At 36.6% G+C, this 13,663-nt stretch overlaps 1 protein-coding gene across 8 annotated transcripts in view; it reads right to left on the reverse strand.

The window, feature by feature from the left end:
* The window catches only part of CFAP20DC (CFAP20 domain containing), a 350,823-nt gene that overhangs the window by 133,298 nt on the left and 203,862 nt on the right, over positions 1-13,663 (reverse strand). For all 8 annotated transcript variants that reach the window (XM_012462831.3, XM_012462830.3, XM_012462834.3 and 5 more), the window contains one exon: positions 6,971-7,348. In XM_012462831.3, coding sequence (XP_012318254.1) covers positions 6,971-7,348 — 378 coding nt within the window. The remainder of the gene's footprint in view (positions 1-6,970; positions 7,349-13,663) is intronic.

The raw sequence follows: 13,663 nt of genomic DNA on the forward strand, positions 1-13,663 counted from the left end.
TCAAAGACATTAAGAAATGTGTCCAAGGTTGCATAGATAAGAAAGAACAAAGCTAAGACTCAGCTCCAGGCCTGTCTGATTCCAGCTGGTGCTCTGAGCCACGGTGTCCACTGCTTCTGACTTTTCAGTCTTGGAGAATGAAAATGTAGACAGCTTTGACAGAGGGTTCTGTTTGGGGAAGGCTGTTTATCAAGTGACCCAGGGCAGCAAGAGGCCATTGTGCACATGTGGTAGAAACTTCAAAATGAGGGAGAACCACCCCTAAGTGAACCTACACAGTTGGCCAGGGTGATGAACATATGTCTAATACACAGGGTGACCTGACTCTGAAACAGGTGTTTTAAAATAATGCAATATTGTTGTAGCTGAAGGGAGTGAAGGGTCAGAAAAACATTTATGGATTCTTCAAACAATGGGGTATTGTAAAAACGACTGCAAATTGCACACTTGAGTGGCAAATGGAAAGAGAGACAGATGGCTTCTCTTTGAACAAAGAGTATTATATACCCTAGAAAAGGCAGAATGTTATATAATGAAGCAATGCTTTAAAAATACTAAAATAATGCACAAATTCATTTGCCTCCAAGTTTATAGAGCACAAATTGCAGAGACTTTTATTACTTTAAAAAATGTGATAATATCTCTCTACTCCAATACTGAGTTCAAATATATCAGGGAAGCAACGAAACTAATTCCTTTACATTATCCAAAGGAAATGGTTTGATAATTAAAGGGAAAAATGTGCTCACATTATTCTATGGCCTAAAATATATTTAAAAGTGTCCTTCTATTATTCAGCTTTGATTTTCAAAAATGGAGATATAAAGGTTAAAGTCAAAAGTTATCTGGCTCATTTTACAATTCTTTTTCTATTAAAAGTCATGTCTCTCAGGCTGGGCGCAGTGACTCATGACTGTAATCCCAGTACTTTGGGAGGCCAAGGTGAGCGGATCACGAGGTGAAGAGATTGACACCATCCTGGGCAACATAGTGAAACTCCATCTCTACTAAAATACAAAAATTATCCAGGCATGGTGGCATGTGCCTGTAGTCCCAGCTACTCGGGAGGCTGAGGCAGGAGAATTGCTTGAACCCAGGAGGCGGAGGTTGCGGTGAGCCTAGATCGCATCACTGCACCCCAGCCTGGCGCATGGCAACAGAGTGAGACTCTGTCTCAAAAAAAAAAAAAAGGTAATCTCTTTTTTTTTTTTTTACTAAAGAGAATACCTGAATTTATAATTGGTAGCATGTTCTGTCTTTCTTATGAAACTAACCATTCTTCCATAAGCTCAAACTTTTTCTGGAGCTGCAAAGCCTGTTATATAAGTCTTTTTGTTTGTTTAAAGAACCACATAATGACATTATCTAGTTTAAAATGATTCGTTCAAAATTGTTTGAATACAGTTATACGTGCAAAGAAGTTTAATTACCAGCTATCTACATGGTTGCAATATTACCCAGAGGGTTGTACTTCTTTCTTAATTAAAAAATATTTGAACCTAATAATAGAGAAATCTATTAAAATATGAATAAAACATTGCAAGGAACAAGTTTACCAAGCAGTTAGCAAATCATTGTCAGTAAACATTCCTTACGAATTACTAGTACTCTTCCATGTCATGGGATTAGGACAGTTCTCCTGTACCTCCTTCTGTAAGAGTCTTTTATTTTCCTTTGTCATCAAGTTGCTGCTTCACATTGGCACTTTGCAAGAGCACAGATTTTCAATGGGATGTCTACTTACAGTTCTTGATTGCAGTACCTTGATGGCTAAGGTGACGGCTAAGTTCCTTTCATGGTCTTTCACAGCACTTGCTGTGGCTTATAATTAATTCACACACAATTTGTTTATCTACTTCCCAACAGACATGTACGCCTCTAAGGAAAGAGGCCTTATCTGTCTTAGTTACTGTTACATGTCTAGCACCTGGGAGAATATCTGGCCTGGTAGGTGCTCAACAGAAAAGGAGATGCTCCTACTTATCCAGAAGCAGAGCCAAAAGAACTATATTCCCTCATCTGAAGGGCCTTTATTTTAGAGACATAGCTTAGGTGACAGAAATCAACATGTTAGTGCTCTAAATACATGAACTATAATGCTAGCCAGCAAAGATGATTTCACACCTGCATTCATAGTAATATTAGAAGGACTTCTAGTCCCATAATAATTCTCAAAATTTTCTTCTTGCATCAAGTACATTTACTACGACTCATACTAATAGTATACTTCTAGGCCTGATTGAACTTATCATGTCTGTGTTAGAGTTCAATACTGGAGCTACAATAGTCAAAGTATTAAATCTTAACTACCATGAAATAAAGAAAAACTTGCACTCAAAGTAAATCCATTTGTTGGGGCAATCAGGCAAGAAAAAAGAAATAACAGGCATCCAGACTGGAAAGGAAGAAGTAACCTACCTCGATTTGCAATGACATGATCTTGCATATAGACATACCATAGGAAATTAAAAAAATACTAGAAATAAAAAATTCACCAAGGTTGCAAGATACAAAATCAATATACAAAAATCAATTGTATTTCTATATACTAGAAATGAACAAATCAAAATAAAATTTAAAAAATTCCATTCACCATAGCATAAAAAATAATAAAATACTTAGAAATAAAAGATGGCAATATTTCCCAAACTGATCTACAGATTCAGTGCAATCCCTACCCAAATCCCAGCTGCTTTTTTCACAGAAATTGACAAGCTCATTCTCAAATTCATGTGGAAATACAACGGACCCATCAGGGCAAAAACAATGAAGAAAAGGAAGAGTAAAGTAGAAGGATTCACATTTCTTGATTTCAAAGCTTACTACAGAGTTACAGTAATCAAGACAGTGTGGTATTGGCATAGGAATAGATATATAGATCAATGGAATAGAATTGAGACCAGAAAAACAACTCTTACATGCATGGTCAATTCAATGGAGGAAAAAATAGTCATTTCAAAAAATGGTTCTGGGACAACTGGATATTCATGCAAAAAAAAAAAAAAAATAGGTGGACCCATCCCCTCACACCTTATATGAAAAAATAGATTAAAATAGATCATAGAACTAAACTTAAAAGCTAAAGTTATAAAACTCTTAGAAGAAAACATAGGAATAAATCTTTGTGGCCTTGGATTAGGCAATTGTTTCTCAGCTACAATGCCAAGTGCACAAGCAACATAAGAAAAAGAGACAAACTGGACTTCATCAAAATTAAAACTTTTGTGCTTCAAAGGACATTATAAAGAAATGCAGAGAAAACCCACAGAATAAAAGAAAATATCTGCACATCATATATCTGATAAGGGACTTTTATCTAAAATAAATATAAAGAACTCCTACAACTGTGCAATGAAAAGACAACCCAATTAAAAAATAGGCACAGGATTTGAATATGTATTTCTCCAAAAGAGATATGCAAATGGCTAATGAGCACATGAGAAGATGCTTAACATCATTAGTCACGAGGGAACTGCATATCAAAATCACAGTGAGATACCACTGCACACCCACTAGAAAGGCCTTAATGTAAAAAGTAGACAAGAAGCATTGATTAGGACATGGAGACACTGGAACCCTCACACATTCCTAGCTGAAATGTAAAATGGTGCAGCCACTTTGGAGAAAGTTCGACATTTCCTCAAAAGTTAGACACAAAATTCTTTATGACTCAGAAATTCTACTCCTATATTCTACTCAATAGACTCAAGAATATTGAAAACATATACCCATGTGAAAACTTGCACACAAATGATCATAACAGCATCATTCATAACTGCCAAAAAGTAGACACAACCCAGATGTCCATCAGCTGATAAATGAATAAACAAACATGGCATATCCATACCATGGGTTCAGGTATAAAAAGGAATGAAGTGCTGCAACATGAATGAGGCTTGAAAACAGTATGCTAAATGAAAGAGGTCAGACACAAAAGGCCACATATTATATGATCCCATTTATACGAAATGTCCAGAACAGGCAAATACATAGAGACAAAAAATAAATTAGTTGTTACCAAGAGTTTGGGAGGAGGAGTAATTGGGAGTAACTGCTACTGGGTATAGGGCTTCTTTTGGGATGATGAAAATGATCTAAAATTAGATAGTGGTGATGGCTGCACAACTCTGTGAACATACTAAAAACCAGTGAATTGTACACTTTAATAGGATCGGTTCTATGTTGTGTGAATTCAATCTCAATAAAGTAGTTATTTTAAAAAAGTCACGCCATGGGTCTCTGGGATCTGGGGAAAAATCCCTTTGTGAGTTAGTAAGCACCCTATCTTATCTATAGATAATTTTCATAGATTCTTAGCTGCAAATACCAAGTGGAGAAAATGCTGGTGTCTAAAAGGTGTCTATAGAGGAACACTCCATTCTCATTGTAAATTTGCTTTGAAATGAGGCAGAACGCCTTATGACTTCAATTATTTTATGTCCTATTAAACTAAGATGATCACATTCACAAATGTGAGTCATAGATGGTAATGATCATATGGCTTGTCAGAGATACAACTTTTTTTTTTTTTTTTTTGAGACAGGGTCTTGCCTGTCATCCAGGCTAGAGTGCAGTGGTATCATCACGACTCAGTGCAGCCTTGAACTTCTGGGCTCAAAAATTCCTCCTACCTCAGCCTTCCAAGTAGCTGGGACTATAGGTGCACACCACTATGCCTAGCTAATTTTCTTTCTTTATTTTTATTTTTTTGTAGAGAAGAGGTATCACTTTGTTGCCCAGGCTGGTCTCCAACTCTTGGGCTTCAGCGATCCTCCTGCCTTAGCTGCCTGAAGTGCTGGGACTACAGGTGTGAGCCACCACACCTGGCTGAGATACAATATTTTATTTGTCTGAGTTTTGATACTGAGGAAAACTTCTCTGCACATATGGGAAACAAGGCTTTTATACCTTTATCCCCTCACCACAGATAAAGTTCCTTCCCCTTCTTCATCCCTTTGAAATGACTGTTCTGAGTCAGTCTCCTTAACTGTAAAATGGAATGATAGTTTCTTATAGTGTTCCTGTGAGGAAGAAGAGCTATACAAGGCTTGTACTTTGTAATGTACAGTGAGTAGTTATAGAAAAGTTCTCCTGAAATAATCCAAATGGTTTCTGGAAACTGTCTTATCAGAAAAGCCTCTTAAATGAAGATAACAGGCGAGAGTAAGTCCCTGGCTCTTCCTCCAAGCTTTGGTCTCTTTCTTCCTTTTATTATTTCCTGGTATTGTCAGAGAGAACTATTTTTTAGGTAGTGCACTTTGTTGAGTACATCAAGTTCATTTGTTTCCAAACTTATCTTTGTGCATTGGTTCTACTTCTACAGAAAAAATAAGAAGTTTGAAAATCATTAACTTTTGGATATACTGGATGACAGACTCTATCTAATAGGAGGTAAGTGACCAAGAAATTAGAGGGGTAACTAAGTGGAATGCTTCTCAAAGACTGGGTTTCTGTTTTTGGCAGCCCAGTATTGGCTGCAGTCAAGTGAAGCAGTACTATAGAGTAAATCCATAGGCTAGTATACTAGCTACATTCAAATTCATTAGCACAACCAAAGGAAAAAAATTACAATTAGGTAGAGCAAGAACGTTTGTTTGAAGAAAAGTTTTCAACAGTGAAAAACATGGAAACAATTACTGACAACTTTCATCCTAAATCACCACGAAGCAAATACATTTTCACTAGATTAAGTGATTTACTATTTTCTCATATATATACACACACACACACACAAACACACGCGCACACATGCATGTGACAGAAAAAGAGGAACACATTTCAGTTCTATCTTTAGATGTTTCTTGAGAGAGGCTATCAGTTTTACAAGACTTAACCCATGTTTATGCAGCAGAGTAGGGTGGATATAGTAATATATCCCACATAGCAATCTAACCCCCGTTTATGCTGCAGAGCAGGCTGGAAATAGTTCTAGAGTCAGAATCTAGGTTCAAGTTGTCCCTCCTCAATTAACTAGCTGTTGTCCTTGAAAAAACTGCATAACTATGCTAAAGTTTCATAAGTTTCCTCATCTGAAAATGATGTGCAAATAATGGCAGTCCTTATCTCGCAAGGTTGCTGTGAGGAATAAGTGAAATACTTCATGGAAAAGGGCTTGGTACATTGACTGGCACATGATAAATGTTCACAAAATATTAGCTACTTCTATTTTGCTGATGATAATTATGCATATATCTACTACCTGTGCCAGCTAACAATTAATCCACTCTAAGTTGCTTAGAACATAATTGAACCAAAGCTTTACAATGCAACACCTACAGAATATTTAGGACATAAAACATAAAGAAAATCTTTATGTTTAAACAAATGGAATATACATGTCATGTATTCTGCATGGCCTCACTTGTTCTCTAGTTTCTAAGTGTAGCTTATAGGGGAATTGAAGAAAGAAAAGTACTAATACCGGAAGGAAAAAATCAATTTGATGGATATGAATACAGCCACCAAACTAGCCAAGGGATTTATTCGATGACACTGCTTTACTGCTAACCTTCACTCATACCATTTATTATTTGGGGAACTGCTGCAGAGAGACCAGAAGGTGAATAGAATAATGATGTTTTTACGGCTCCTAATGTAGATTGTTATTGAAAATCTGTCAATTTTACTGGCAAGCTTTTGGTTCAAAAATCAGATCATCATTTATAATTTGCAGGCAGTGATAACTAAAAATTATGGGAAGTAACTAGGAAATAAAAAAATAACTGTTAAGATGAAGATTACATAATTATCTTTCTCATTAAAAACATGAGGTTTTCTATTATCCTCAGGATGTGCAGTAGACTCTTTAACAGCTGCTGTTACTGAACTAAAACACATCGGAATAGGAAAGAAAATACATTACTAATCACTCAAATGATGAAAAATAGATACTGCTAAAAACGTGTGTGGAACAGAATGGAACACAGCAGGACATATTGCCAGTATCTACAAACCACATGGAACCACTTACAGATGCTTCGGGGATCGAGCTCAGCCTTTCCCCTGAGATTTCTTTTAGGGAGATTTTATTTAGTGAAGCCGGCACTTGCTGGGCTGGTAGGTCCTTCGCTTTGATTAGGGGGTCTGGAGTTTTCTGAGAGGATCCACAACTTCTTCCAGTTGGAGAAAGGCATGGTGTAGGCAACAAACTCATTTGAAAGTCATTTCTATCTATTTGCTTCGCTGAGGAATCCTGGCTTTCTGTGGCTCCTGCTTCTGTGTAGGCACTCTTTATATATTCCTTACTTGTCCACCTTGCAGCTTTCCCCAGCAGGCTCTCTAAAGTTAACTGAGTTAACCCTGAAGGACCAGTTGTTGGGCCTGGAGAACCTTGGATACTGTGGTTACCCTACATTGGGGAAGAAAATGAAAATCATTTTGAGCAGAAATTTGTGAATAGGTTACTGAGTACAAGTTCTTCATAAATTCATATTTTCTATGAATAAAGCAAAAGCACATATATGTAGATTTTACTTTAATCTGTAAAGAAAAATACGAGTAACTAAAACTAGCAATGCAAATAGGTATAAACCATTTGCTAAAATGTCCTGTGATACAGTATTTGGTCTGGGTAAGGCATATTTTCTACTTATGAATAACAAGAGAACATTGAAGAAGTAGTTACTCATATTCATTCCAAAGAATGTCTAAAAGAAGAGCATCCATTGCAAGTCATCTAAAACATCTAAGAATCACATACTTTGACTTTCTGATAAGTTAACTCCATGGAAAAAAGAAATAACTAGAACTGATGGTATTTAGCTTACTTAAGCAGAGAAATGGTACTCTATTAATACATGCAAGTGGGTCTAGGGAAGCATTTTTACCTTATTGTAGGGCAGTTTTGTTTTTCAAGAGCAATAGATAATAGAACATGTTTTATAAAGTATTTTTCTTACATGAAAATTTTAGTCTTTTCTACAAAGTGTATTATTTCCACAAAATGTAAACCTCATTAAGCATAAATACTTGGAAAGCTGAAAATAAAAGCTACAATAATTTTCCAAGTCCACAGTTCTGTGATTATCCATAGAAATGCAAAAGTTAAAAAAAAATTTTTTTTGAGACGGAGTCTCGCTCTGTCACCCAGGCTGGAGTGCAGTGTCACGATCTCCGCTAACTGCAACCTCAGCCTCCCAGGTTCAAGCAATTCTCTGCCTCAGCATCCCAAGTAGCTGGGATTACAGGCATGCACCACCACACCCAGTTAATTTTTGCATTTTAGTAGAGATGGGGTTTCACCATCTCAGCCAGGCTGGTCTTGAATCTGACCTCGTGATCCACCCACCTCAGCCTCCCAAGGTGCTGGGATTACAGGCGTGAGCCATCATGCCCAGCCAAAAGTTTAAATTTTTAAATCCAATGAAGGAAGAATTACAAACATGAAATCAATGGCAATGAAAGTAGATAATGAAAATGAGAAACATAGTGCTATTTCAATAGGTAGATTTTTCTGTTAAAAAATAATACATTTAAACTGCGTGATCACTGCATGTACCTGTCATGGTAGATTCTTCCAATTTGACTCAACTATTTAAATATATATATATAATAAATGGATGTAAAATGATAGAATAGAGAAAAAACTAAAAGCAGAGTACATTTTGAAGACATTATTTGGTGTCTGACAATGCGTATCTTAACATTCAGTTTCAGTAAGCTATTCCTTCGCCCTTCAGAACGCAGCATCTAGTTATTTATAAAGGTTGGAATTTTTAAAACAAATATTTGGGTGACTGATTGGACTGTTCAATTTCTTCCTGAATGTTTTACCATCATATACACTCAACATAATGATTGCAATCTAAGTAAAATCTTCCTTTCAGAACTGAAGCAAGGGCAAAGGTGAGAGAGTCTGCTCCAGGTTGGGTATGGTACAAGGGAGAGATCTACAAAAGCTTTTAATTAGAAGGGATCTATCTTATCTATCATTGTTCTGTCTTCCTTTCTTCCTTTTCATGGGCCAAGTACATCTAGGTGCTGCAGATGCCAGGACTGCAATGTTAGACAAGAACATAACCCCTGACATTCAGGGACTATATTCTGAAGGCAAAACAGAAGTCATTGTGTGAAGCAGGGGAATGTCACAATGACACAAAATAGAAGGCAGGGGTATATGTTTTTGGATACTGTTTGTGGAGTGTCTGGGTTGGTTTGTAGAGACAGTAGAACTGGAGGCAAATCAGTAGACTATTATATTGTTAGTAGGATGGTTGAAATGCCTGAATTAAGGCAATGGCAGTGATGATAGAGAAACTGGACTGGTTTGAGAGTTCAAGTCAATATGTCAAAGGCAGAGTATGTCATACTGAGTAATTCCTGCAGTCTCTTACATAGAGTATGAGACCTCTAACCGCTACCCTGTTATAATTTTTTCTTCTTGTGAAATGTAGTTGAGATGAACAGACAGCTGTGCTCTCAAGCAAGGTCCAAGGGGACTTCAAAAAGCTCACAGAAAAATAAAATTAAGGGATAAAATAAAAATATAAACTTTATTTCTTAACATAAGCTGCATCAAGGTCAAGACACTTTTGTAAGCCATGATGCCAGCCATTTAGTCCATCCCGAATAAACTGAGGGTCCTGGGAATATAACCACATCAATGTAGTCTTTTTGTGTTTTTACATTATTAACTGAAAAAACAAAACAAAACAAAACAAAATGGGTGCTCCTTATTATAAAACAAAAAGAAGTCAGAAGGAGCCAAATCAGGATTATAAGGTAGATACCTAATAATTTCCCAACAAAACTCTTGCAAAATTGAACTTTTTTGACAAGAGGAGTGAGCAGGAGCATTGTCGTAGTGGAGAAAGACTGTGGGGAAGCTTTTGTGGGTGTTTTTCAGCTAAAACTTTGGCTAACCTTCTCAAATCACTCTTATAATAAGCAGATGTTCCTGTTCTTTTATCCTTCAGAAGGTCAACAAGTGAAATGCCTTGAGCATCCCCAAAACCATTGCCATGACCTTTGTTGTTGACTGGTCCAATTGTGCTTTGACTGGGCCACTCACACCTCTTGGTAGCCATTGCTCTGACTGTGCTTTGCCTTCAGGATCATAGTGGTAAAGCCACGTTTCTTCTCCTGTTACAATTGTTCAAGGAAATGCTTCAGGATCTTGATCCCACCTGTTTAAAATTTCCAACGAAAACTCTGCTCTTGTCTGCAGGTGATCTGGGCACAATGGTTTTAACACCCATTGAGTGGATTGCTTACCTTTAATTTTTCAGTCAGAATTATGTAAGCTGAATCAGTTGAGATGTCAGTGGCATTAACTACTGTTTCTGCTGTTAGTCTTTGGTCCCCTTCAATTAGGGCATGAATAAAATTATTTTTTTCCTCACAAATTGATGTGGATGATCTGCCATTGAGGGCTTCATCTTCAACATTGTTTCATCCCTTCTTAAAGTAAGTTTGTAAATTGTTGATTTATTTGGAGGCATTGTCCCCATAAGGTTTTTGTTAAGTAACAATGATTTTACTATGTTTCCATCCAAGCTTCACCATAAATTTGATGTTGGTTCTTGCTTCAATTTTAGCAGAATTCATATTGCTCTGATAGAGGCTATTTTTTCAAATTGATGTCTTATCCTTCCTTAGTGCTTCAAACTAGATTCTGTTCAAACACGTCATAATAAGTTAGTCCAATTTATTTTGGGACAAATTTTTTTTTGAAATCCACGTATAGTTTTTTCATAGTAGGCTTTTTCCATGAACTTTTTGAAGTCCCCTTGTATACTTGGGTCTTAAAATCTCTTCTAAGAGGTTTCACATTCCCACTGTTGGTGGAGAATGCAATGTTCCTTAAAGAGAACTTTTAGATTCCTAAAAGTAGAACTACCATTTGATCCAGCAATCCCACTACTGAGTATCTACCCGAAGGAAAAACAAGTCATTATATGAAAAAGATACTTGCACACGCATGTTTATAGCATCACAAGTCACATCTGCAAAAATGTGTAACCAGCCCAAAAGCTCATCAATAAACAAGTGGATAAAGAAAATGTGATACACACACACACACACACACACACACACACGCACACACAGACATCACAGATACCATGGGATACTACTCAGCCATGAAAAGGAACAACATAATGGCATTTGCAGAAACTTGCATGGAATTGGAGACCATTATTCTAAGTGAAGTAACTCAGGAATGAAAAACCAAACATTGTATGTTCTCACTTACAAGTAAGAGCTAAGCTATGAGGACTCAAAGTCATAAGAATAATACAATGGACTCTAAGGACTTAGAGGAAGGGTGGGAAGAGCGTGAGGGATAAAAGACTATACGATGGGTACAGTGTACACTATTCGGGTGACAGGTGCACCAAAATCTTAGAAGTCACCACTAAATAACTTATTCATGTAATCAAATACTACCTGTTCCCCCAAAACCTATTGAAATAAAGAAAAAAAAGAACGACTATAGAAAAAAAAACCTTCAAAATAAAGTAGGTATTTTCCTGTTAAAAATGTAATACTGAAATATCTAAAGAAGAAAATTAATCAATAATACTAAAAAAAAACCTCCTAAGAAATGGTTTACCTACAGTACACTAAGGATGAGAACCGCGTTGTTAAGGATCTTTTATAAACATTTCTTCTTGGTACTCATCCTGGGCATACATTTTCTTTGTCTACACTAGCTTCATCTTCACACACATACACACACACACACACACACAGAGTCTACACTAGCTTCATCTTCACACACACAGACACACATACACACACGCACATGCACATACATTTGTAACTGATGGAGAAACTTATCTTTCAGAGTTCCAGAGAGGGTATAAGAAAAGATGGTGATTGGCTGCCAATCTTGGGCCTTTACTTTGTGGCCCAAGTGAAAAAATAAGACTGGTGAGAATATTTCTGCACTTGTAACTGTCCCTGCATGGCCTCAGCTGCAGACACTTGTCAACCCTGTCTGCTATAGGCCACTTACAGAGTGAGCCTGTCCTTCCCCACCAGTCTGGGCACCCTAGGATGTTCACATGGTTGAAGAACTCTGCCTTCAGGCAGAAAACTTGAAAGACTGTCAGAGCTACCTGAAAAAATGCCCAGTGATCTAAATCACTAGGTAATAGAGTGGTGACTCTTGCAATTTTTTTTTCCATAGACATAAAGAATAAAAGTTCAGTCTTGTCTGGAGAAGAAGGTAAACAAAAACTATGGTAAACATTCCCCAAGTCCTAGTTCTAAGATGGTATTTGTGGAAGTAGCATAGATGTTTTTTTTTAATTTGGTCTGGCAGTGAGACAAGGCTAACTCTTCTCTAATTAAAAAAAATTACAGTTTAATTTCCTGTAATTGTCATATACAGTTGGCAGTGGGATTTCTGTGATCAAAAGATCCTCTACTTACTCATTTCCATCATTAAAAATGAAAACACGATATTTTGTATATAATGTTTATAAAATTGGAAGTGTTTTCAGTATATATTAATTCAATAAATATTTGTTAAGCTCCTACTCTGTGTGATGCATTTTCTAGACACTATACAAGATACACAGGTAAGAAGGACAGGGCTACTCCTTCAAGAGGTATAAAGTCTAGCAGAGAAATGGTACCTAAAAAGTAATAACATCATAAGGTAGGAGATAGTAAATGTCATTTTAGAAATTTCAGATGTACTATTTCGGGAATTTAGAGGGCTGCATGGAAAACTAGATGTTTGCCACATTATTCAGAAAACACCTTAAAAATCAATGTATTCTGTAAGAAGTGTACTTTTCCACCTGCGGTGGGTCAGAGTACAGCCTTTTCTTCCTTCTAGCAGTTTACTCAGGTGTAAAGCATTTCTCTTTGCTTGGCATGAGCAGTGATTATATACATAGAAATATTCATGAGTATGTACATGGACATTCATCTTACATTTTTCCTAAGATATACTCTGGTTTGGAGATCAGCCGAGAAGCAGATGGATTTAGCTGTGTACCCTGGTGAGCATTCTCCTGGTTGCACTGCATTTCCACAGTAATACATTTCCATGCTATTTTAAATATATGGAAAGAACAAATAACTGGAGAATCTGGACAGGGTACAAAGGCTTGTTTGCCTTGGTTGCCCTAGAATTACTAATTCTGGTTTCAGATTCTGAAAGAGAAATTGGGATGAATGAGAAAGGCAAGATGATATAGGGACTAAATCTGAGCAGTGTTTTGATTTCCATTGGGTCAGCTTCTCATTTAGAGAAGAAATAAATAGAGAATTTAAAAGTATTTATTAGGAGTGAGTGCACTGGCAAAACCCTATTCCTGTCTTTGCATTGTTATAGGCAGAAGAAAAGGCATGCTTCTGCCTCTTTAATAAGGTAGAGATGATATTCATTGATTTCACATGTGTAATTCATTTGGGCTCAACACCTTCTGGGATGAACTTTTTTCTATGTAACATATAAATTTGTTACATGCATGAGAAGTTAGTGTACCATGATCTGGTTGAAAAATAACCACTTGTTTCCTTTTAGTTTATCATATAGCTACTGAAAACCTGTACAGCAATTGAATATAATTTGTCAGAGTAGCAAAGAAGTTGTCATGCCATTTTCACTTTCCAATCATCTGTTCATCTGTTTCTCACAAGAACAAATACAAAATGCTTTTGATTTAACTTAATATATATTTTTAAGGTCCCAAATCTCTTGAACCGT

This window comes from Aotus nancymaae, unplaced genomic scaffold, assembly GCF_030222135.1.
Source record: "Aotus nancymaae isolate 86718 unplaced genomic scaffold, 86718_ANA_hifiasm-v0.15.2.pri h1tg000067l, whole genome shotgun sequence".
Classification (NCBI taxonomy): Eukaryota; Metazoa; Chordata; class Mammalia; order Primates; family Aotidae; genus Aotus; species Aotus nancymaae.